General features: G+C 46.2%; 1 protein-coding gene across 1 annotated transcript; it reads left to right on the top strand.

Annotated features, from left to right (window-relative positions):
* Window positions 1-331: 331 nt before the first annotated feature.
* LOC310825971 (DNA excision repair protein ERCC-6-like) lies at window positions 332-25,677 on the top strand. The gene is made up of 3 exons (XM_083700268.1): window positions 332-375; window positions 20,447-20,547; window positions 22,760-25,677. Exons 2-3 carry the CDS (start codon window positions 20,492-20,494, stop codon window positions 24,888-24,890), a joined length of 2,187 nt encoding a protein of 728 aa, XP_083556394.1. The 5' UTR covers window positions 332-375; window positions 20,447-20,491; the 3' UTR covers window positions 24,891-25,677.

Raw genomic sequence — 25,677 nt, 5'->3', positions numbered from 1 at the left:
TAGGCTCACTTTTAAATGGGAACTGAACCTACTCAGGAGTATGACCTCCAGAGTGGGAAACCCAGCCAGATGGGCAGGGTATAAATTATTATTATTATTATTATTATTAGCCAGGGATGGAGAAAGACCTTTAGAGGCCCTAAGCGCTAAGATTTTGGTGCCTCCATATATATCTACAGGAGTACCTCAGAAGTTGAACAGAATCCAAAGTTCCAAAACATTCGATTTCCAAAGCGCGGCTTCTGATTGGCTGTAGGAAGCTCCTGCAGCCAATCAGAAGCCACGGAAGCCCTGTCGGATGTCCGGCTTCCGAAAGAACATTCAAAAACCAGAACACTCACTTCCGTTTGACTCCCAAGGCATTCGGGAGCCGAGGTACGACTGTAGTTCAAAATGTAAATAAACCATAATCTCTATTATTTATTATTTTTGGGTGTGTATATATATATATATATATATATGTATGTATGTATTTTTTTCATTTATTGTGGGAACCTTTTTGTGGAACCTGGTTCAGCAGCATTGTATGGTCCATAGTAAAACGGGCATTTGAAGATTTCTGTGGTGCCCCTTTCTCTTGATGCCCTCGTGCTCAGCCTGAACACACGCATGTCTGCACCCGAGACATCCATGTGCCAGATTCATGCCGGTTCCTTCTCTCTCTCCCATGTGGCCCACAGACTTCAGGGGGCCTGGGAGGAATTCAGAAGCACATGCGACCGGCTATTCATCTCTGCCTGACGCGATACCAGGCGCCAGCCTTGCTACATGGGCGGCTGGACGAGACACCTCTGATGGAACTCAGCTGACACCCGAGACCGACGGGCGGCTGTGGTGGAGCTCAGCGCGAGACGAATTTGGACCAGGGGGCTATTAATAGCCTCCCGATCCAGGCTTCGCTACCGGCTGATGAGAAGGACCGTTTCCATGTCTCAATGAAGCAGGCACCTAGGTTCCTTGCCCAGGCCTGGGGATGACACAATGGCCAAGGAAATATAGGACATAATATAGATTTGAATCTCTGCGGGAAACTTTGCAAGAGTGGTTTGAAGTTCACAGCATGTTATTCTCTGAAGGAGAACTATCTGAAAATGGTCAACAGATGGTATTTAACTCCAAGTAGACTTGCTAAGCTGGGACGCAGGTGGCGCTGTGGGTTAAACCACAGAGCCTAGGGCTTGCCGATCAGAAGGTCAGCGGTTTGAATCCCTGTGACGGGGTGAGCTCCCGTTGCTCGGTCCCTGCTCCTGCCAACCTAGCAGTTTGAAAGCACATCAAAGTGCAAGTAGATAAATAGGTACCACTCCAGCGGGAAGGTAAACGGTGTTTCCGTGTGCTGCTCTGGTTCGCCAGAAGCGGCTTAGTCATGCTGGCCACATGACCCGGAAGCTGTATGCTGGCTCCCTCGGCCAATAAAGCGAGATGAGCATTGCAACCGGAGTCGGTCACAACTGGACCTAATGGTCAGGGGTCCCTTTACTTTTACCTTTTTACATTGATTATTGCTTTCATTTTATGGATCAATGGTCTCAGTAGATAGAAAAATTCATGTTCAGTTGCTGTTTTAGGGGTTATTTTTAAGAGTCTGGAATGGACTAATCCATTTTGCATTACTTTCTATGGGAAAGCGCGCCTTGGTTTTGGAACGCTTTGGTTTTGGAACAGACTTCCGGAATGGATTAAGTTTGAGAACCAAGGTACTGCAGTATTTTGTAAATTAATACAAGGACCTCGAACCTGGCTTGATAGTAGATGGGCAGCGAATGCAGATGTTTTAACAATGCGCAAAACCTCTGGTTATGTGAAACATATTCAATAAACACACACAATGTAACCGGCTGTACGTTTGAAAAAATAATATATACTATTCATTGTATTGAATTGTAGATTTCAACAAAAAAAATAAATAGAAGACCCAGTGGATCAGTTCATTCTCTAATCAGTTTATGCATAAGATCCATATATGTGAAAGTGTCTATTCCACCCGTCTGAGAAAGGCAAGTCTCTCCTCTCCTGCAGAGCGCTGGAAGCGAGGACTGCAGGTGAAATGTGAAGCCGGCCCGCTCTGATTTCAGCAAGCGTTGAAACCAGACCCCCATGGAAAAAAGGGGGAAAGGAAGGGCAGGTCTGGAGGGGAGAGAAGGGAGTTGCAATATGTGAGCAGGCAGCTATGGGGAAAGGAGGTCAGGCAGAGAGTAAGGAGGGGCAGCCAGTGCAAAACGCGGGAAAGAGATTTGTTGTTGTGTAGTCGTTTAGTCGTGTCCGACTCTTCGTGACCCGCTGGACCAGAGCACGCCAGGCACTCTTCCCGCAGTTTGGTCAAACTCATGCTGGTAGCTTCGAGAACACTGTCCCACCATCTCGTCCTCTGTCGTCCCCTTCTCCTTGTGCCCTCCATCTTTCCCAACATCAGGGTCTTTTCCAGGGAGTCTTCTCTTCTCATGAGGTGGCCCAAGTCTTGGAGCCTCAGCTTCAGGATCTGTCCTTCCAGTGAGCACTGGCTTGTCTAAACAAGAATGGCTGAGGAAACCCAGCCAGATGTGTGGGGTATAAATAATAATTATTATACAATGTTTTCAGCAGGCACCAAAAGGAGTACAACGAAGGGGACCGCTTGATCTCAATAGGCAGGGAGTTCCAAAGTGTAGGCGCCACCACACTAAACAATCACATTCTTACCAATACGGAACTGATATTATATGGCATGTGTGGAATGCCGATTCCACCGATCGAAGCGGATACTGAAAGCACATTCCTGCCAAAGAAACCTGGGAACTGTACTTTGTTGAGGGCGCTGGGAGTTGTAGTTCTGTGGGGGGGTAAACTACAGTTCCCAAGATTATTATTTTTAAGGGTGTGTGTGCTTTGAATTACTTCGTTCCATATTGCATTTATACTCCACCTTTTTCTCCAGGGAGCTCAAGGGGGTGTACCCAGTGGTTCCTCTCCTCATTTAATGCCCACGACGACCCTGTGAGGTAGGTTAGGCTGAGAGGCAGTGCTTGGGCCCAAAGGTCACCCAGTCACCTTCATGGCTGAGAGGGGATTTGAACCCTGTTCTCCCTGGCCCTAGCCCAACACCCTAACCATTACACCACCATCAATGTGTTCAGCCTTGGTAGAGTTGTGGATATTTCCACTCTCCAGTCCCGCACAACACCTCACCACCCAAGGGTTTATGGCTGCCTAATCTCTTCCCCCAACCTCAGACATGCAGATGACACAACCCTGATGGCAGAAAGTGAGGAGGAATTAAAGAACCTTTTAATGAGGGTGAAAGAGGAGAGCGCAAAATATGGTCTGAAGCTCAACATCAAAAAAACGAAGATCATGGCCACTGGTCCCATCACCTCCTAGCAAATAGAAGGGGAAGAAATGGAGGCAGTGAGAGATTTTACTTACTTGGGCTCCATGATCACTGCAGATGGTGACAGCAGTCACGAAATTAAAAGACGCCTGCTTCTTGGGAGAAAAGCAATGACAAACCTAGACAGCATCTTAAAAAGCAGAGACATCACCTTGCCAACAAAGGTCCGTATAGTTCAAGCTATGGTTTTCCCAGTAGTGATGTATGGAAGTGAGAGCTGGACCATAAAGAAGGCTGATCACCAAAGAATGTATGCTTTTGAATTCTGGTGCTGGGGGAGACTCTTGAGAGTCCCATGGACTGCAAGAAGATCCAACCTCTCCATTCTGAAGGAAATCAGCCCTAAGTGCTCACTGGAAGGACAGATCCTGAAGCTGAGGCTCCAAGACTTTGGCCACCTCATGAGAAGAGAAGACTCCCTGGAGAAGACCCTGATGTTGGGGAAGATGGAGTGGACAAGGAGAAGGGGACGACAGAGGACGAGATGGTGGGACAGTGTTCTCGAAGAGACCAACATGAGTTTGACTAAACTGTGGGAGGCAGTGCTCTGGTCCAGGGGGTCATGAAGAGGCGGACACGACTAAACTACTAAACAACAACAACAACCCAGGTGCTTAGAAAGCCAAGGCCATTTTAACTGGTTTTAGTATTTTAGCTTTTGTACGTTTAAAAGTAGGTACTGCAAATTTTCCTCGCTTTTATTGCTCTGTCTTTTTGTAAATCGCTTTGGGATTCTTTTTACAAACAAATTTTACGAAATATAGCCGATGCAGCCTAGGTGAGGGTGGTAATCCGGGCTCGAGGCTGATTCCAGAACAAATTCCCGCCTGGGTAAATCCCTCTTTGTGTGGAATTCCTGGAATTGTAGATCTTTGAGGGGACTTGGGGTCTCCCAGCAACTCTTGGCACTCAGAACAAATATGTCGTGGCTGTTTAAAATGACATCATGGAGCATTGAATATATGGTGTGTATTTGGCCAAACAACCCCTTGATTGCTCCCTAGTAAAACATGCTATAGCTCAGTCAGTAGAGACTTTTAATCTCAGGGTCATTGTTTTGAGCCCCATCTTCTTGAGCCAGTGTGGTGTAGTGGTTAAGAGCGGTGGACTCGTAATCTGGTGAACCGGGTTCGCTTCCCCGCTCCTCCACATGCAGCTGCTGGGTGACCTTGGGCCAGTCACACTTCTCTGAAGTCTCTCAGCCCCACTCACCTCACAGAGTGTTTGTTGTGGGGGATAAAGGAAAAGGAGAATGTTAGCTGCTTTGAGACTCCTTAGGGTAGTGATAAAGCGGGACATCAAATCCAAACTCTTCTTCTTCTTCTTCTTTGGCGATCCCTCGTAGCCAAATAAGATTGTCTTCCATAAACACGCTTTTAACAATGAGTCCATAAGTGACTGTGGAGGCCAATTCTGGATCGACACGTCCTTCCACGGCAGGAGTTGATCACGGTGTGGATTTACCAAGCGTGCCTTCCTCTTAGCACGTTTCCCCCTTGCGTCCTGAGTTCGAGTGTCTTCAAAGCCCACGACACCTTTGGCAAAGGCTGTTCTCCAACTGGAGCGCTCGCAGGCCAGTGTTTCCCAATTGTCGGTGTTTATACTACATTTTTAAAAGATTTGTCTTGAGACAGTCTTTAAACCTCTTTTGTTGGACACCAGCATTACGCTTTCCATTTTTAAGTTCGGAATAGTTGCTTTGGAAGACGATCATCAGGCATCTGCACAACATGACCAGTCCAACGAAGTTGTTGCTGAAGAATCATTGCTTCAACACGGGTGATCTTTGCTTCTTCCAGTACACTGGTGTTAGTTCGCCTGTCTTCCCAAGCGATGTCTATAATTATTCGGAGACACCGTTGATGGAATCTTTGGAGATGGCGTTTATAAGTGGTCCATGTTTCACAAGCATACAGTAAGGTTGGTAGTACAATAGCTTTGTAAACAAGCATTTTCCTGCATTGCAGAGGGTTGGACTAGATTGCCCTTGGCGTCCCTCACAATTAGACAACTCTATGGTTCCATGCTGAGAACTGCACCCTGGTTGAGCTATCATTAGCCTGGGCTGCCTCCTGGGCACTTTTAAACCGAGTGACCTTAATTCTTGTTTTAAAACAGATAATACAGGTGTTATGCGATACCCGCAGGTGTCTGCCTGTTTCAGAAATGTGTTACATGGTGTTAAAAGCAGCTACTTTCTCAGCAACCCTCGGGAAGTCAGAGAGTTCGCCGCAAAGTCGATGGGTTTGCTAAGGAGATGGTCAACCTGGCAGTCACGCTTCTTGGTTTCCACTGAGATGAACAAAACAAGTTTCCTGTTTTCCCCCCAATTCTGAGCATGCAGGGTTGTTTATCAGGGTTGCTGAGTTCAGACCCTGAGACTGAGGCTGAAAAGGGCCACCAGTTAAAAATCTGCAACCGGCTTGCTCTTTTGAACTCGCAAGGTGATCAAGCGGTCATTTTCCAGTCCAAGGAACGTCCTCCATGGATGCTGGCTGCAGTAAGAACTTATTTGAGCCAGAAACAAAAGACACTGCAGGATGGTGTTGTGGTACATAAATATGTGGATTCTGGCTATTGCAGAGAGGAAAAAACTCACAAATTATGCGTTTCTAAAGGTAATGAGGGACGTGGATGGCGCTGTGGGTTAAACCACAGAGCCTAGGACTTGCCGATCAGAAGGTTGGCAGTTCGAATCCCCGTGACGGGGTGAGCTCCCGTTGCTCGGTCCCTGCTCCTGCCAACCTAGCAGTTCAAAAGCACGTCAAAGTAGATAAATAGGTACCGCTCCGGCAGGAAGGTAAACGGTGTTTCCGTGCGCTGCTCGGTTCACCAGAAGTGGCTTAGTCATGCTGCCCACATGACCCACAAGCTGTACGGCCAGTAAAGCGAGATGAGCGCCGCAACCCCAGAGTCGTCTGCGACTGGAACTAACGGTCAGGGGTCCCTTTACCTTTTTAAGGGTAACAAAGACCTGGAACGTTTTTACTCTTGTGGGAGTTCATTTCTTAGGTGCCAAATTCAGATACAGTGGTACCTCGGGTTACATACACTTCAGGTTACATATACTTCAGAAATATTACCTTGGTATTGCTTCAGGTTAAGAACAGGTTCAGGTTAAGTATGGACCTCCGGAACGAATTAAGTCCTTAACCCGAGGTACCACTGTAATGTAGAAAAATAAAAGCATCAAAACACACCACGACAGCCAATTTCTCAATATATTGGGGAGAGTTTAGTGTACAGTGGTACTTCGGATTAAATACTTAATTCGTTCCGGAGGTCCGTTCTTAACCTGAAGCACCACTTTAGCTAATGGGGACTCCTGCTGCTGCCGCGCCGCCGGAGCACGATTTCTGTTCTCATCCTGAAGCAAAGTTCTTAACCTGAAGCACAATTTCTGGGTTAGCAGAGTCTGTAACCTGAAGCGTATGTAACCTGAGGTACCACTGTATTTGCTCTCTCCCCCCCGTTTGGAAAATATAACCTTTGCGGCGCTCTGATATTTTGCAACTTTCATTACCCTTTCTTTGTGTCTGTACTTTTGATGTTACATTAATAAAAAACAACTACATATTTTTAAAAATCTGCAACCAATACTCCTTGAACAAGCTGATCTAATTTCTTTTCCCCCCTTTGGGCTAACCCTTGCATCATTCATTCCAGCTGCGACTCAGCAGAGATAAATGTAACTTTGCATTTGCCACAATCCACTTTTTCGTACTGGTGTTGCCAGCTGACCATGGGGAGGAAAAACAAATGGGTATGGACTGCTCCCGTGTCCTTAAAATATATCTGATCTGCATAAGTCAGTTTGTTGGCACAAGGGGACTAAAGATAATCGCCAACACCTGCTAATTGTTGCAGTTCAAACCTCTGTTAAAGGGACAGAAAGCCTTGTTTTCCTTAAGGCGGGGGCGGAGGTCCTGCTGGACTCTGACTGGCAGCAGACCCAGCCAGCAATGCCAGTGGTCAGGGATGATGGAACTGCGAGTCCAGCAACAGCAGAATAATCCCTCAAAGGATTCTGGGTACTGTAGTTTACACCTCACTGAGTTATAATAGCCAGCAACCCTTCACAAACCACAGGCCCCAGGATTCTTTGCAGGAATTTGCTTTGAATGTTATTGAATGGTTTAGTGCAGGGTCTCCAGCTATTGTTGAAGTTCAGCTCTTATTATCCCTGACCACTGGGTTCTGCTGCTTAGGGATGGGAGATATAGATATATATCTGTTTTGCAATTTAAAATACTCATTTTACATCCTTAAAATATCAGTGACTTCCCTTCTTTTCTTTCCATGGTTCATTTTACATATCACAATTTTTACAAAAACTATACCATTCAGTATTCCATTATTGCATCCATCAAAACTTATTTACACTGTTGAATTTATCTTGTTGCTGCTGCCCGCATTTTCAGCTGTACACAATTATTTCCCATATATTCAATAAACGTTTCCCAATCATCTTTAAACGTTTGTTATTCTTGTGCTCTTATTATGTTAAGTCTGCAAGTTGTGCATATTCTCTCAACTTAAGTTGCCATTTTTCTTTATTTGGGACCTTGCTTGTTTTCCATTTTTGGGCTAACAAAACACGGGCTGCAGTTGTTGCATACATAAATAACCTTTTTTTGACACCAGGGAATTTCAGTCTGAATTATCCCCAACAGAAAGGACTCTGGTTTTGGCGGGAAAGTACGGTACTTTAAAACATTCCCCCCACCCCAATTTATTGTGGATAATTTCCCAATTCTCTTTTACAAGTCAAACACATATGAAAGAACTTTCTCTCCAGAAGGGTTGATGGGAATTGAAATCGAACATCAACAGCTGGAGACACAAGTTTGAGAAACCCTGGTTCATAGCTGTCAACTTACAAATTTGAAAATAAGGGACCAGCAGCCTCGAAAGTAAGGGATCAGCAGCCAAAATAAGGGATTTTGCTTAACTTATACATAAATCCGGCACTGATGGAGCCAGGCTGCTTTTGCTGCGACTGTGTTTTGCAGGGGGTCGGACTAGATGATCCTAAGGGTCTACAACTCTGACCAAAGAAGAGTGGCAGACAAAACTGATGAACGACGTCCAGATGGCAAAGTTTAGAGGCAGAATTAGAAACCGGGAAGAGGACCTCTTTAATAAAGAAGGGGGAAAGTTTATAATTTATTTGAAAAGCTATTGGAAAGAGTTACATACATTGGTAGGATTGACAGAAAACTTGTAGTAAAAATTTGAACTACGGATGGACAAATGATTTATAAAAATAGAGTTATGAAAGGGATGCAGAGGGAGAAATCACTACATTAAGATGCTGCACTGGTTGGAGGGTCTGCTAAGCAGCACGTCGGGGCTGCCGTCATCCTGGCGCGAGGAGTTCCATTGGCCCTTCCCCACCTGAGAGAGAGGGAGGGAGACTCTCGCCCACGCTGCCCGCGAGTCTGGCATGAGGCGGTTGCGCCGCTGAAGCGCCGCCCTTCTGTGTCCCTCCCCATCCCCTCCTCTTCCTCCTCCCTCAGGCCACCTCCTCAGCTGCCACCTCCGCCGCTGCCTCTAGCTTCCCCTGACAGTGCAGTGGAATTCTCGCAAAAGAGGGGCTGCCTGGCCGCCCGTTGACAGCCGTCTCCTCACAACACGCCCCTGAGGGGGAAAAGGGAGAGACGGAGATGCGGCAGCTCATTCGTGCGCTCTCTCTCACTCAAGGCGGAGGACCCCGAGCCGCTGCTTCCCTCCCAAGCCGGGCGAGCATGAAACCTGGGAAATTTAAGGGACATCATCAATAAGGGACAGCAGCGGGACACGGTGCTGGGATAAGGGAGTTTCCCGCCAAGTAAGGGACGGTTGACAGCTATGCCCTTGTTTAGCGTGGGTGGAACCACGATGCCAAACCATGGTTTGTAACCCCAAACCGTTTGGCTTTGTGTCTGGGCTGACGCTAGCTAACAAACCATGGTTTGGAGGGGTCAGTCAAGGCAGGAGAGCAGAGCACAGTTTGCACTAGCTGTGGCTTGCAGTTCGGTCTGAATTAACCCACCATTGACAAGCCACGGATTAGGACCCTGGTTCTGCTTCAGGAGGCAGTTGCATCTTAAAGACAGGAGGAAACCTCTGCCCTGAGGAAGCTAAGTGTTGAACAGAAGGGAAAGGAAGCAGTTCCAAACCATTGTTTGTCTGCTGGAAGCCCAAACCATCGTGTGCATTTTTAACCCTGGTTAGCATAAATCACCAGGGATGGAAAACCCATGGTCTTCCAGATCAGGGCTGGCCCAAGATATTTTGGCACCTGAGACCTGTTAGGGTCGGAGCCCGACAATCCCTATGTTTCCCCGTGAAGAGTGATAGTTAAACCCAAGGCCGGATTTGGGTTTGATGAGGCCCTAAGCTGCTGAAGGTAATGGGGCCTTTATATGTCCAGCTGCCCTTTGTCAACAACAAATTGCTGCTGTTTTTTGTGTTGAATATATGCTATATGGTAATTTATGGACCGAATAGGTATCTCAAGCCATTTGCCCATGTTGCCGTGCAACCAGTCCATGCAGAATGTAGACATCCTATATATATAGAAAAGAGCAAACCAGTGATATTTTAGGGAGCAGGCTAGCAGGCGGGGCCCATGACTTACATCATAGGAGTCTACACAACACAAAACACTGTTGCGGTATGTAGGTTTTATTTTATCTGTTTTATCTTATATTTTGGAAATGTACATCCAGTTGTTTTTTCCTTTAATTTTTTGGGGGGCCCCCAAGAGAGCGGGGCCCTAAGCTATAGCTTGTTTAAAGGGTAAAGGGACACCTGACCGTTAGGTCCAGTCGTGACCGACTCTGGGGTTGTGGTGCTCATCTCGCTTTATTGGCTGAGGGAGCCGACGTACAGCTTCCGGGTCATGTGGCCAGCAGAACCAGAGCAGTGCATGGAAATGCCGTTTACCTTCCCACCGGAGCGGTACCTATTTATCTACTTGCACTTTGACATGCTTTTGAACTGCTAGGTTGGCAGGAGCAGGGACTGAGCAACGAGAGCTCACCCCATCACGGGGATTCGAACCGCCGACCTTCTGATCGGCAAGCCCTTGGCTCTGTGGTTTAACCCACAGCACCACCCGCATCCCTGGCTGATATGGTAGCCCTCTTCAAATATCGGAAGGGCTCTTAGCTTATACATAAATCCGGCACTGGTTAAACCACTCAAAGAATCATATTTTTTTTTAAAATAATATTTTTTATTGATTTTAAGAAATACAGAAAAAAGAATAAAGGATAGATATAAGAAAATAGAATAGAAGAATAACAAATTTCCATGTTCTTTTTTCATCAAATCTAAAGGACTTCCCCGCATCCTCCAAACCCTGCATTCTCTGTCATATAAAACATCAGCAATTTGTTAACTTATTTCAAAACTTATTGTATCTTCCATTTTATCATGTTCCCTGATTTCAATTTTACTGTAACCCAATTCTTGTACGTTTTGTGTTAAACAGAATAAAGTTGTTTCATTATTTTACCTCTAAATTCTTGTGTCTTAATTTTCATTTCATTAACTTACATTTGCTGAAGCTAGAGTTTCCTAAAAGGTGCATTTTTTTTAACATTCATACAGCTTATAATGTTTTTTTCAAATAGTCCTTAAACTTTTTCCAGTCCTCCTCAATTGTTTCTTCTCCCAAGTCTCGGATTCTGCCAGTCATTTCGGCCAATTCCATATAGTCCATCAACTGCGATTGCCATTCCTCCAGCGTGGGTAAATCTTGTGTCTTCCAATATTTTGCAATCAGGATCCTTGCTGCTGTGGTAGCATACATGAAAAAGGTTCTGTCCTTCTTAAGCACTCTCTGGTCCACCATGCCCAGAAGGAAGGCCTCTGGTTTCTTAGGTAAGGTAAATCTCAGTACCTTTTTTAGTTCATTATGGATCATTTCCCAGAAGGCCTTCACTTTCGGGCAGGTCCACCAGAGATGAAAGAATGTCCCTTCCGCCTCTCTACATTTCCAACATTTGTTGTCGGACAGATGGTATATCTTAGCTAGCTTGACTGGGGTCATGTACCACCGGTATACCATTTTCATAATATTTTCCTTCAAGGCAGTGCATGCCGTAAATTTCAAACCGGTGTTCCATAACCTTTCCCAGTCTACAAACATAATGTTGTGCCCCACATCCTGCGCCCATTTTATCATGGCGGATTTGACTGTCTCATCCTGAGTATTCCATTTAAGCAGCAAGTTATACATTCTCGAAAGTAGTTTATTTTTTGGCTCTAACAATTCAGTCTCTAGTTTCGATTTTTCCACCTGGAATCCAACCTTTTTATCTATTTTAAAGACCTCCTGAATTTGCGCATAGTGCAGCCAATCTCGCACCTTGGTTTTCAGTTTTTCCAAGCTCAGCAACCTCCAATTGTCTCCAATTTTTTCAATTATTTCCCAATATTTAGGCCAATGGGCCTCCATGTTAAGTCTCTTACGTGCCTTGGCCTCCACCGGTGAGAGCCACCTCGGAGTCTTACTCTCCAATAAGTCTTTATATTTTGTCCATACCATCAAAATTGCTTTTCTGACAATATGATTTTTAAACAATTTGTGCACTTTAACCTTGTCATACCACAAATATGCATGCCACCCAAACGCATTATCAAACCCTTCCAGATCTAGGACATCAGTGTTCTCCAGTAAAATCCAATCTTTCAACCAGCAGAAGGCTGCAGATTCATAATATAGCCTCAAGTCTGGCAGGGCAAATCCCCCTCTTTCTTTCACATCAGTTAATATTTTAAACTTTATTCGGGGCTTTTTGCCCTGCCAAACAAACTTAGATATATCCTTCTGCCACTTTCCAAAACATTCCACCTTGTCCACGATCTGTAGGGCCTGAAACAAAAATAACATTTTCGGCAATTCATCTTTACAGCAGCTATTCGGCCTAACAAGGAAAGTTTCAATCTTGACCATGTTTCCAAATCTCTTTTGATTTCTGACCAACATTTCTCATAGTTATCTTTAAACAAATTCAAATTTTTAGAGGTCAGATACACCCCTAGGTATTTTACTTTTTTAACCACATTCAGTTCCGTTTCTTTAGAGAACTCATCTGTTTCTGTGGCTGTCAAATTTTTTGCTAAAACTTTGGGTTTTTGCTTATTTAACTTAAACCCCGCCATCCGACCAAAGTCAGAAATTAATTCTAACACTCTTTTAGTGCTGGAGACTGGTTCCTGTAATGTTAATACCAAGTCATCTGCAAATGCTTTCAATTTATATTGTTTCACTCCGACCTCAATTCCTTGGACCAACCGGTCCTTTCTAATCATGTTTAGCAACACCTCCAGAACTGAGATGAACAATAGGGGGGATAGGGGGCACCCCTGGCGTGTCCCTTTTTCAATTTTAAACTCCTCTGTCACCACATTGTTTACTATCAATTTAGCTTTTTGTTCTGAATAGATTGCTTCTATACCATTTTCAAACCCCCGCCCCACTCCCATCCCTTCCAAATTTTTCTTCATGAACATCCAAGAAATATTATCAAAGGCCTTCTCTGCATCAATAAAAACCACTCAAAGAATCATAGCTCCATGAGGCCACATCCACACCATACATTTAAAGCACTACGATACCGCTTTAAACAGCCATGGCTTCCCACAAAGAATTCTGGGAGCTGTAGTTTGTTAAAGGTGCTGTGTTATTAGGAGCCTCTCCTACAATTCCCAGAGCAGGTTAACAAGTGCAAGGTATTCTGGGAATTGTAGTTCTGGGAGGGGAATGGGGGCTCCTAACCACTCTTAGCACCCTTTTAACAAACTACAGCTCCCAGAATTCTTTGGAGAGAGTGGCCAGGATTGCTAAGGTACCTTGCCTTTTCCCGCCCTCCTCCCAACTTCTCATTGGGCCAGAGGGGTGTCATTCTACCCAAAGTTTGGGCACAGCTGCAGTTGACTGATATTGCTGCAGACTGGAGAGAGTTCTGTTTGCACCCAGATATCCAAACCTCTCAGGACACAGTTTATTCTCCTTTTCCTCCTCCTCTTCCCCCGACTAACCTGAAGAAGAATTATTTGTGCTGGTAAGAAGAGAAAAAAGCCCCAGGTTTTTGTGTGTGTGGTTTTTTTTAATATAATTTTTATTAAGTTTTCCATATTTCATTACATTTCAGAATCAAAAATCAAAGAATTTGTAACTTAAAGCATTGCTTAAATAAAGCATCGACCTCCTTTCCTCCCTTTAACAGACTTCCATATCACTTTACCAATTTCTTCACATTCCTGTATTTCACTTTTTTACCTTATATCAATCTTAAAGCAATCACCTTCTTAAAAAAAACCCCAGTTTTAAGTGGCTTTGGGCTGGTTCTGCAAAGGGGACCCCTGAAAGGGTGTGGTTTATAGCCACCACTTAAAACCTAGGTGGTTTCTTTCTTTTCCAATTTTTTTTATTATTTTCTTTATACAAACTTTTATAGTACAGTACAATAAATCATATAAATACTTGAGCTCTGCCGAGCTTGTAGCTTCCCTCCATCCCTTCAGCGAGTATCCTTTATTTTCTTATATCACATATTCTGTTTATTTAACCTTATACTGTATCTTCCATATGTTGTAAGAGCTATTTCAGTCCTGCCAGTGTCTTTAAAGTTTTACAGTTATCTTTTATATACACCATAAATTTACTCCCAGCTTTCTTGAAACCTTTGATTATCCTGGTCCCAAATTCTGCATAACTAACTCTGCATAACTCATCGTTTTTGTCTGCCACTCTGCAATAGTAGGAACTTCTTACAATTTCCAGTTTTGGTCAAGCATATTTCTTGCTGCAGCTGTGGCATACATAAAAAAAAATCTACTTTCTTAATTTCCTTCCCCATCAACCCCAGCAAAAAGGCTTCTGGTTTTTTTGGGGAAAGTATATTTAAGTACTTTCTTAAGTTCATTGTAAATCGATTCCCCAAAGTTCTTAACTTTATCACACGTCCACCACATGTGATAAAAGTGTCCATCTGCCTCTCTGCATTTCCAACATTTTTTTATCCTTCATCCTGTACATTTTTGCCAGTTTTACTGGTGTTAGATGCCACCTATAAATCATTTTCATTATATTCTCTTTTAAAACAGTACATGCCGTAAATTTCATGTTTACATTCCATAACTCATGCTAAGCATCCAATTCAATATTATGCCCAAAATCTATGGCCCATTTTATCATTGCTTCTTTTACTTCTTCATCTTTTGTATACCATTCTAATAACAAATCTTACATTTTGGATAATGTTTTTCCACCGCCTTCTATTAAATCTATTTGAAATCTTGATTTTTTTGTTTTAAAACCCAGCTCTCCTTTTATCATCATTCAATATATCATTACCAAAACCTGGGTGGTTTCTTCCTTCTCTGATAGTAGGCATAGATCTTCCAGCTGCTATGATAATTTTATTGTTTTTGCCAAATGATTTGTATCGCTTTTCAAATCAATTTAACAAATCCACACCAAACTAATTCAAATTTAAGACAAATTTTAAAGTTGACTTCCTTCCTGCTTTCACAATGTTTCTCTTCCCTCGGTGTAACATACATTTCCTAATTCCATTTAAATACTTAAAATATTTTGGCATTTTGTCATCATCATTAGTATTATTTCACAATGATCCTTTTGTTCCTTTGTTGCATTTCCAGCACACGGTTTTCCCCTAAAGGGTAAAGGGACCCCTGACCATTAGGTCTAGTTGTGGCCGACTCTGGGGTTGCGGCGCTCATCTCGCTTTACTGGCCGAGGGAGCTGGCGTACAGCTTCCGGGTCATGTGGCCAGCATGACTAAGCCGCTTCTGGAGAACCAGAGCAGTGCAGGAGACACCGTTTACCTTCCCGCCAGAGTGGTACCTATTTATCTACTTCGACATGCTTTCGAACTGCTAGGTTGACAGGAGCAGGGACCAAGCAACGGGAGCTCACCCCGTCGCAGGGATTCGAACTGCCGACCTTCTGATCGGCAAGTCTGTGGTTTAATCCATAGCCCTGCTCCTCATTTAATCACCACAATAGCCCTGTGAGGTAGTTTAGGCTGAGACATAGTGACTGGGCCAAGCCACTGAGCATCGTGGCTGGGTGGGGATTTGAACCCGTGTCTCTCCCAGGCCCTGTTGTCTTTGTCCATGGAGTTTTCTTGGCAGGGATACTGGAGTGGCTTGCCGGTTCCTTCTCCAGGTGGATCACTTTTGGTCAAAACTCTCCACTATGACCTGTTCATCTTGGGTGCCCTGCTCGGCATAGTTCATAGCTTCTCTGAGTTCTTCAAGCCCCTTCGCCACAGCAAGGCAGTGATCCATGAAGGGGAAGGGGCAATGACAGGCCTAGACAGCATCTTGAGAAGTAGAGACATCACCTTGCCAACAAAGGTTCGTATAGTTAAAGCTATGGTTTTCCCAGTAGTGATGTATGGAAGTGAGAGCTGGACCATAAAGAAGGCTGATCGCCGAAGAATTGATGCTTTTGAATTCTGGTGCTGGAGGAGACTCTTGAGAGTCCCATGGACTGCAAGAAGATCAAACCTCTCCATACTGAAGGAAATCAACCCTGAGTGCTCACTGGAAGGACAGATTGTGAAGCTGAGGCTCCAGTACTTTGGCCACCTCATGAGAAGAGAAGACTCCCTGGAGAAGACCCTGATGTTGGGAAAGATGGAGGGCACAAGGAGAAGGGGCCGACAGAGGACGAGATGGTTGGATAGTGTTTTCGAGGTTACCAGCATGAGCTTGACCAAACTGCGGGAGGCAGTGGAGGACAGAGGTGCCTGGCGTTCTCTGGTCCAGGGGGTCACGAAGAGTCGGACACGACTAAACGACTAAACAACAACAACAACTCTCCCAGGCCCTAGTCCAACACTCTAACCACTGCACAACGCTGCTTCTTATTTCGCACGGTGCTTTCCTTCCCTGCACCCTCAGTACTTTTTTAAAAAAATAGTTTTTATTAAGTTTTACATTTTTATCTTTGTCACAATCACATCAAATAAAAGAACGATACCAAATAACGCCCCCCGACATCCCTCAGCTTCCTCTTCTCGTTTTTTGTATATTAACTTCGCCTGCTTATTTTATTGTACCTTAATATCGTATTCTCTAAATTAAATACTTTCTGTATTCTTTTTGTTGGTTGTAAGTGCTTAGTCAAATCCTTCTAGTGCAGGGGTCTGCAACCTTTAAGACAAAAAGAGCCACTTGGACCCGTTTCCAAAAAAACAACAACAACTGGGAGCCGCAAAAACATTGCAACATTTAAAACAAATATAACACTGTATATATTGTTTCTTGCCTTAATGCTGTATATACAGGATCGTGCAGTCAGCTGTCAATCTCAAGAAAAAAGGACAAATAGCTAATTAAAATATTTAATTTACAACCAGTAAATTAAATACCACTTCAAAACAGTGACCAGTGTATATGGCCCCTTTCAATGCAGCCTGCTTACAAAGGCGGGAAAGACCAGCAATAAGCTGTTGCATAACGTTCCCCAAGGAAAGTGTTAGCTATTCACCAAACTTCCCCCTGCTTAGTTTAAAAAGGGGCTTCAGGCAACTAACTCCCACGTGGAATTTCCTATAGTAAGATGGCGGCCGCCTCAGAAGACCACATGGGCAGATAAGATGGCTGCTGGGACGATCCGGTTACCCAGCAACAGCACAGCTGTTTCCGACGCTTTTGAAAGCAGCCAGCAAAGCAAGCGTTGGAGCGCCGAAGCCACCTAACCCCCACAACTAGAATGCTGCGCATGTGACCAAATGGCGAGGACTTACTTTGCTAGAGACAAGCCCCGACACTACCACAAGCCTCCCTCTCTTCGCACCGCCCAGCCTCCCAAGAAAAAAACCCCACCTCAAACAGTCACAAAGCACAAATTCCACGCGACCGCAACTTGCTATGCCCAATAATCAATGCCCCAAAATGCCATAGAAAATTAATCAGGGCCCCAGTGTACAATAAATCATAATCAGTGGCCGATGTAAATAATAATTAATAATGAGGCATTCGTCATTATAAAAATACCTTTTTATTATTCATTTGTTTGACCCCTCAGAATTACTCCTCCTCATAGAAATAAAATTAACAAGTTACCTTTTTTTGAGTGTGTGTTCTTCACTCCCCTTCAAAACAGTGACCAGTGTATACGGCCCCTTTCAATGCAGCCTGCTTTCCCCAAGGAAAGAACAATTCACCAAACTTCCCCCTGCTTAAGTTTAAAAAGGGGCTTCAGGCAACTAACTCCTCCGCCTCCTCCCCTCGCCTCCTCCCCTCGCCTCCTCCCCTCGCCTCCTCCCCTCGCCTCCTCCCCACGCCTCCTCCCCTCGCCTCCTCCCCTCGCCTCCTCCCCTCGCCTCCACTCCTCGCCTCCTCCCCTCGCCTCGCCTCCTCCCCTCGCCTCCTCCCCTCGCCTCCTCCCCTCGCCTCCTCCCCTCGCCTCCTCCCCTCGCCTCCTCCCCTCGCCTCCACTCCTCGCCTCCTCCCCACGCCTCCTCCCCTCGCCTCCACTCCTCGCCTCCTCCCCTCGCCTCCACTCCTCGCCTCCTCCCCTCGCCTCGCCTCCTCCCCTCGCCTCCTCCCCACGCCTCCTCCCCTCGCCTCCTCCCCACGCCTCCTCCCCTCGCCTCCTCTCGCCTCCTCCCCTCGCTTCCTCCCCTCGCCTCCTCCCCTCGCCTCCGCTCCTCGCCTCCTCCCCTCGCCTCCGCTCCTCGCCTCCTCCCATCGCCTCCTCCCCTCGCCTCCTCCCCTCGCCTCCGCTCCTCGCCGCCTCCTCTCGCCTCCTCCCCTCGCCTCCACTCCTCGCCTCCTCCCCACGCCTCCTCCCCTCGCTTCCTCCCCTCGCCTCCTCCCCTCGCCTCCACTCCTCGCCTCCTCCCCACGCCTCCTCCCCTCGCCTCCTCCCCTCGCCTCCGCTCCTCGCCTCCTCCCCTCGCCTCCGCTCCTCGCCTCCTCCCATCGCCTCCTCCCCTCGCCTCCTCCCCTCGCCTCTGCTCCTCGCCGCCTCCTCTCGCCTCCTCCCCTCGCCTCCACTCCTCGCCTCCTCCCCACGCCTCCTCCCCTCGCTTCCTCCCCTCGCCTCCTCCCCTCGCCTCCACTCCTCACCTCCTCCCCACGCCTCCTCCCCTCGCCTCCACTCCTCGCCTCCTCCCCTCGCCTCCACTCCTCGCCTCCTCCCCTCGCCTCGCCTCCTCCCCTCGCCTCCTCCCCACGCCTCCTCCCCTCGCCTCCTCCCCACGCCTCCTCCCCTCGCCTCCTCTCGCCTCCTCCCCTCGCTTCCTCCCCTCGCCTCCTCCCCTCGCCTCCGCTCCTCGCCTCCTCCCCTCGCCTCCGCTCCTCGCCTCCTCCCATCGCCTCCTCCCCTCGCCTCCTCCCCTCGCCTCCGCTCCTCGCCGCCTCCTCTCGCCTCCTCCCCTCGCCTCCACTCCTCGCCTCCTCCCCACGCCTCCTCCCCTCGCTTCCTCCCCTCGCCTCCTCCCCTCGCCTCCTCCCCTCGCCTCCTCCCCTCGCCTCCGCTCCTCGCCTCCTCCCATCGCCTCCTCCCCTCGCCTCCTCCCCTCGCCTCCGCTCCTCGCCTCCTCCCCTCGCCTCCGCTCCTCGCCTCCTCCCATCGCCTCCTCCCCGGAGCCGCAGCAAAGGCTTTAAAGAGCCACATGCGGCTCTGGAGCCGCAGGTTGCCGACCCCCGTTCTAGTGAGTCCGTTTCTTTACAATGTTTCTGTAGATACAACATTTTATATATATATATATATATATATATATATATATATATATATATAATTTTTTTATTAGTTTTTGAACGTATCATTTTCAACAGTAATTAAACACACTTTTACATCTTATTCAACTTTTTTGACTTCCCTCAATCCTGTCTGGAAATTTTCCAATCTAATCTCTCAGTATGCATTTCTTGTCTTCCCTATTACATTTCAAACTCATAACCAATATCTCTATCTTTTTCTACTTTGTAACACTTCGTATATTTCTCCTTTCAAAACTTCTAGCGTAATTTGTTGATTACAGTTGCTCTTCAAATAATTCATAGACTTCTTCCAATCTTTTGCAAATCTCTGGTGCCGCAGGTTTCGAATCCTTCCTGTCATTTTGTCCAATTCTGCAGAGTCCATTAATTTTGTCTGCCATTCTTCTTTCGTCAGAATTTCTTCTTCTTTCCATTTCTGGGTTAACAATACTCTTGCCGCAGTTGTTGCATATAAAAACAATTTAACATCTTGCCTGTTAATGTCCTGACCTATAATACCAAGTAAAAATGCTTCTTGTTTTTTAAAAAATGTATATTTCAACATCTTTTTCATCTCATGATATATCATTTCCCAGAAGGCCTTCTGTAGATACAACATAAATGCTTCCCAATCTTTTTTGAAGTTTCTATTGTCTTAGTCTCTTAATCTTTCAGTTAGTTTCGCCGTTTCAGCATAATCCATTAGTTTTCTTTCCATTCTTCCTTAGTTGGTATCTCGTCACTTTTCCATTTTTGAGTTAGCAGCATCCTAGCCGCCGTTGTAGCATACATAAAAAGTTTCTTCTTCTCTTTTGGCAAGTCTTGACCTATAGAATGATCAAATTACTTTAATAGTGTCTGAATTTTTGAGTGCTGTCCATGTAGAAAGACTGGGCCATTATAAAGAGATTTAGTGGTTCTTAATTGATTGGTGATGCGGTAATGTTGTATTGTATTATTTATGCAAATTGATTTTCTCTGGAATTAAAGATCTGACTGGGACAAACCTTGTTAAGTTGAGCTCATATTTTGCACAATTTGTATACGGTGTCTGTTTGATAATGTGTGGTTTGCTATGCCTAATAAAGGATATTTGATTGACCTATAATGCCTGATAAAAAAGGCTTCTGGACTTTTAGCAAAGCTTACCTTAAACATTCTTTTCATTTCGTTACAAATCATTTCCCGGTAATTCTGAATTATTTTGCATTCCCACCACATATGAAAAAAGTGCCGTCTTTTTTATTTACACTTCCAACATCACCCTCGGTACTTTTAAGACTCTCGGTTTGCCCATCATTCCCACCCTACTCGCCTCTTGTTTTCCTTTGTTTCCAGGGTTGCTAGATCGGATTTCTTGCTGGCTGGTTCCACAGCAACATCATGATGACAGTAGTGAAGAAGAAAACGTCTCGCAGGGAGGTGGAGCAGTATCAAAGGTGGGAGTCCAGTCCAAATTCTCCCTCGGGTGACAAAGCAGTGTCTGCCCTGTGTTACTTCGGCCTGCGAGGGAGGGCTTACGTAAGAACGCTAGGGAATTGCCGTGGTTCATTGGTAGAGAATCTGTCTTGCATTCCCAAAAGAATACAAAAGAATTTTGGGGATTATAGGGACAGAACTACCTAAATTGTATAGAAATTTATTTATGTGTGCTACTACAGCAGCAAGAATGCTACTCGCCCAAAAATGGGAAAAAGCAGAAGGTCGCAGCAAAGGAAGAATGGATACAAAAACTTATGGAATATGCAGATATGGCGAAACTTACTGGAAGAATAAGAAATCAAGATTACAAACTTTTTATAAAAGAATGGAAATGGTTTGTTGAATATTTACAGATAAGTTGCAAAGATAAAAACATTGGCAGGATTATTGTAATAACCTGCAGTTTCATAAGAGTATATATTTAAAGTAGCTAATTGAATGAATTTGGATATGCAGAAGATAAAAAAAATTAAGGAACCACAGAAAGAGGGGGAAGGAAGTCAGACTTTGAAACGTTAAAATGATTGTAAAATTAATGAAATGTATAAATTTGAAAAGTATAAAACAACCTTTTTAAAAAGAAAGAATCTGCCTTGCATGCAGAAAGTCGTGGGTTCGATTTCCCAGGCTCTTCCTGAAAACTTGGAGGACTGCTGCCAGTCAGTGTTGTTGTTGTTGTTGTTGTTTAGTCGTTTAGTTGTGTCCGACTCTTTGTGACCCCCTGGACCAGAGCACGCCAGGCACTCCTGTCTTCCACTGCCTCCCGCAGTTTGGTCAAACTCATGCTGGTCTCTTTGAGAACACTGCCCAACCATCTCGTCCTCTGTCGTCCCCTTCTCCTTGTGCCCTCCATCTTTCCCAACATCAGGGTCTTTTCCAGGGAGTCTTCTCTTCTCATGAGGTGGCCAAAGTCTTGGAGCCTCAGCTTCAGGATCTGTCCTTCCAGTGAGCACTCAGGGCTGATTTCCTTCAGAATGGAGAGGTTTGATCTTCTTGCAGTCCATGGGACTCTCAAGAGTCTCCTCCAGCACCAGAATTCAAAAGCATCCATTCTTCGGCGATCAGCCTTCTTTATGGGCCAGTCAGTGTAGACAGTACTAATCCTAATGTGCCAATGGTCTGACTTGGTGTAAGGCAGAGCTTAGTCGGTAGAGAGTGCAAGACTCTCAATTTCAGGGTTGTGGGTTCAAATCTCATGTTGGGCAAAAGATTCATGCAATGCAAGTGGATGGACTAGATGACCAGGTGGATGTTTTATGGGATGCATGTCTGCGGTTTGGTCTGTTCCACTCTCTTTAATTCCTCCTGACTTTCTGCCATCCAAGTTGTGTCATCTGCATATCTGAGGTTGTTGATATTTCTAGTTTACCTCAATCAAAGTTTCCCTGCCATACATACAAACACATTTTCCATTTCAATGTACAGTGGTACTTCGGGTTACATATGCTTCAGGTTACATACGCTTCAGGTTACACACTCCGCTAACCCAGAAATAGTGCTTCAGGTTAAGAACTTTGCTTCAGGATAAGAACAGAAATCGGGCTCCGGCAGCGTGGCGGCAGCAGGATGCCCCATTAGCTAAAGTGGTGCTTCAGGTTAAGAACAGTTTCAGGTTAAGAACAGACCTCCGGAATGAATTAAGTACTTAACCCGAGGTACCACTGTATAATTAAACAATAACAACCAGGGGGTCCCATTTGTCCTGAAAGACCATTCCCCTCCCCCAACCACACCCACCAGCTGATATGAGTTGTGATGTCATTTGACAGGTGAGATGGCAGACTTGGATCCTGTCTTGCCTGTTCCAATCAGGGAACAGGGGTGCATAGCCAAACAGGGCAGGATTTAATCTCCACTCATCAGTCGGTGAGTGGGGGTTAAATCCTGCTTAGTTCAGCAGGATTGGCTCAGGAAAAGGGTCTCAGTGGAAACCCCTGCTAAAATAGAGGAAAACACCTTCCTTGCAAGGTGCTTTGAAGTCCCAACTTGGGGACTTCAAAGCACCTTGCACCTGTGATGTCAGGTGATTGACATCCCTGCGTACCAGTAAACTCTGGCCTGTGGAGCCAGAAAGGTCCTCCATCCCTGTAGAAAGTGGACTGGCAGCCCCCGATTTTTTTGTTTCCCCCCACCTGCTCTTCTAAACAGTCATTATGTTGTGCTTTGCAGATACATGACCCAAGCAGAGCAAGAATCCATGAACGGAAATCTGGAGGAATCCCTCAAACTTTACAGCCAGGCTGATGAAATTCAGCCCAGCGAAAGTCTGAAGGGGTGCATCAAAAACCTGGAGGAGAAGTTGGTGACCCTGGATTTGGATCAGGAGTCGGATGAATATGTGGACGTCTGCCGGAGTGGGCTCCTGTTGTACAAGGAGATACACGACAAGCTGTTTGAGCATCAGAAGGAAGGTGTTGCCTTTTTGTACAGCCTCTTCCGGGATGGAAGGAGAGGTGGTATTCTGGCCGATGACATGGGCTTGGGAAAGACCATCCAGATTATCGCCTTTCTTTCAGGGATGTTCGATGCCAACCTGGTCAGGCATGTGCTACTCATCATGCCAGTTACCTTGGTTAACAACTGGGTGCAAGAGTTTGTCAAGTGGGCCCCGGGAATCCGGGTGAAGGTTTTCCACGGCACTAGCCGGAAGGAACGGCGCCAAAACCTGGAACGGGTGCAGAACAAAAAGGGGGTCCTTCTCACCTCGTACCAGATGATCTTGGCCAACTGTGAACAGCTCTCCACTTCGGACCAGCAGGAGTTCGTCTGGGACTACATCATCTTGGACGAAGCGCACAAGATTAAATCGCCTTCGGCTAAAACCACCAAATCGGTGTATGCCATCCCCGCCAAAAACCGCATCCTCCTCACAGGGACGCCAGTGCAGAACAACCTACGAGAGCTGTGGGCTCTCTTCGATTTTGCTTGCCAAGGGGCACTGCTTGGCACAGCCAAAACCTTCCGGATGGAGTATGAAAATCCCATCACCAAGGCCCGGGAGAAGGACGCAACTCCCGGAGAAAAAGCCCTAGGCCTTAAGATCTCCGAGAACCTGATGACCATCATTCAGCCGTATTTCTTGCGGCGAAGTAAAGGCACGATACAGACGCAGAGCTCAGAACGAGAAAGCTGTTTGCCCGGAGAGGAGAACAGCACTGCTGTCCTAGAGATGCCGTCTCTCCCGAGAAAAAACGACTTCATTGTGTGGGTTTACCTAGCGCCCATGCAAGAAGAGATCTATAGGAACTTCCTCGACTTGGACCATATCAAGGAGTTGCTAATGACGACTCGTTCCCCGTTGGCTGAGTTGACCATCCTGAAGAAACTGTGCGATCACCCCAGGCTTCTGTCGGCGCAAGCTTGCATCCAGCTCGGCTTGGAGGTCTCGGGCTACTCTGAGCAAGAGGAAGGGGAAGATGAGGCCGTTTCTGACATGACCCAGGAAATCAAACACGTGCCCAGTCAGGTTCTGATCGAGGAGTCCGGCAAGTTGAGGTTCCTCTTGGCGCTGCTGGAGAATCTGCGGGAAGAAGGGCACCAAACTCTCGTGTTCTCCCAGTCGAGGAAAATGCTCGATATCATAGAATGCATCTTGACTCATCGGCGTTTCAAGGTGATGCGTATCGATGGGACAGTGACCTGCTTAGCGGAGCGGGAGAAGAGGATTGGCACGTTTCAGAACGACAAAGGCTATTCGGTCTTCCTCCTGACCACGCAGGTGGGCGGTGTTGGGCTCACCTTAACTGCCGCTTCCCGTGTGGTGATATTTGATCCCAGCTGGAACCCCGCCACGGATGCCCAAGCCGTCGACCGGGCTTACAGGATCGGGCAGAAGGAGAACGTTGTGATCTACAGGCTCATCACCTGTGGGACGGTGGAGGAGAGGATCTACCGGCGCCAAGTCTTCAAGGACTCGCTCATACGGCAGGGCACGGGCGATAAGAAGAATCCCTACAGGTATTTCACCAAGCAGGAGCTGAGGGAACTGTTCACACTGGAAGATACCAGGAGCTCGGTGACGCAACTGCAGCTCCAGTCTTTGCACGCCAACCAAAGGAACTCGGACCTACAGCTGGACGAGCACATTGCGTATCTCCACTCTTTGCACATGTTCGGCATATCGGATCACGACCTGATGTACTCACGTGAAACGGCTCACGAGGAGCAACCAGAAGACGAGGAGGCCCATCAGTACATTGAGCACAGGGTCCAGAAAGCCCAAGAACTGGTGCAACTGGAGTCTCAGCTTGTAGACGCGAGACAGCAGAAACGCCCATCAAGATGTCTTCCGTGTAATTGAAGACCTTCCCTAGATCTTTGTTGCAATGTGTGTCTTACCGGGAAGGCCGGCTGCTGTAGGACTTTGGCGATTGCCGGAGTTGAGCAAGAGACCTCTGTTTTTCTGCCCCTCCAGAGACCTTTCTATCAACCAACTTGCTTTCGACTTCACTCATTTCTGGTCGGCCTGCTTCAGGAAGGGGCAGCCAAAGATGTACCTCCCCCACGGTGATTTTGGGGAGTGCCAAATTCCCACAACTCACCTTGTCCCAGTAATTTATTTGACTCTCCTGTTGGTTTTCCAGTAATAACTTCGTTGGGTGTTATTGGGGCATTATTAAAGACCAGCGTCCACACAGAAAAATGGAGGATGAGAATATATTCTCGGTTCAAGGCTGCAATTTTCCCTTTCAAAGAACGAGTAGACTTCAGTGGAGGAATGGCTGGCAGCTGAACAATCTTCTAGTTCCAGGTAATAGTTTGCATGCTACTCTGCAAAGTTTAGCAAGGATCAGCCATGACTGTTTCTCTTCAAAAGGAAATGAGAGGGACAAATGTTGTATTAGACGCAGTGGAGCACATTTAGCTCAATAAGTGAGTGGATATAATTGTTTGGAGTTACCTTTCTCCAGCTGGCGGGAGAGGAAATGAAACGAGCCCCAAGAAAGTGAAATAAATGGCTCTTTGGGGGGTTCTTCCTATTTGTCTTCTGAGCACTTGTTAAAAATAATTGCTTGCATAAACTTAGATGCATCTTTAACTGTCTTTTCTAGTAGTAAAGTTTTTCAAATTAAAAAGCCAATATGGGA

This window comes from Podarcis gaigeae, assembly GCF_964106915.1.
Source record: "Podarcis gaigeae genome assembly, chromosome: 10".
Lineage (NCBI taxonomy): Eukaryota > Metazoa > Chordata > Lepidosauria > Squamata > Lacertidae > Podarcis > Podarcis gaigeae.
The sequence above is the reverse complement of the archived record's forward strand: the minus strand, read 5'-3'. Positions and strand labels throughout refer to the sequence as shown.

Bases quoted from the DNA above. Each gene is read 5' to 3' on its own strand.
- LOC310825971 (XM_083700268.1), top strand. From the start codon at position 20,492: ATGATGACAGTAGTGAAGAAGAAAACGTCTCGCAGGGAGGTGGAGCAG. The intron at 20,548-22,759 runs GTGGGAGTCCAG...TGTGCTTTGCAG, and splicing joins GAGGTGGAGCAGTATCAAAG to ATACATGACCCAAGCAGAGC.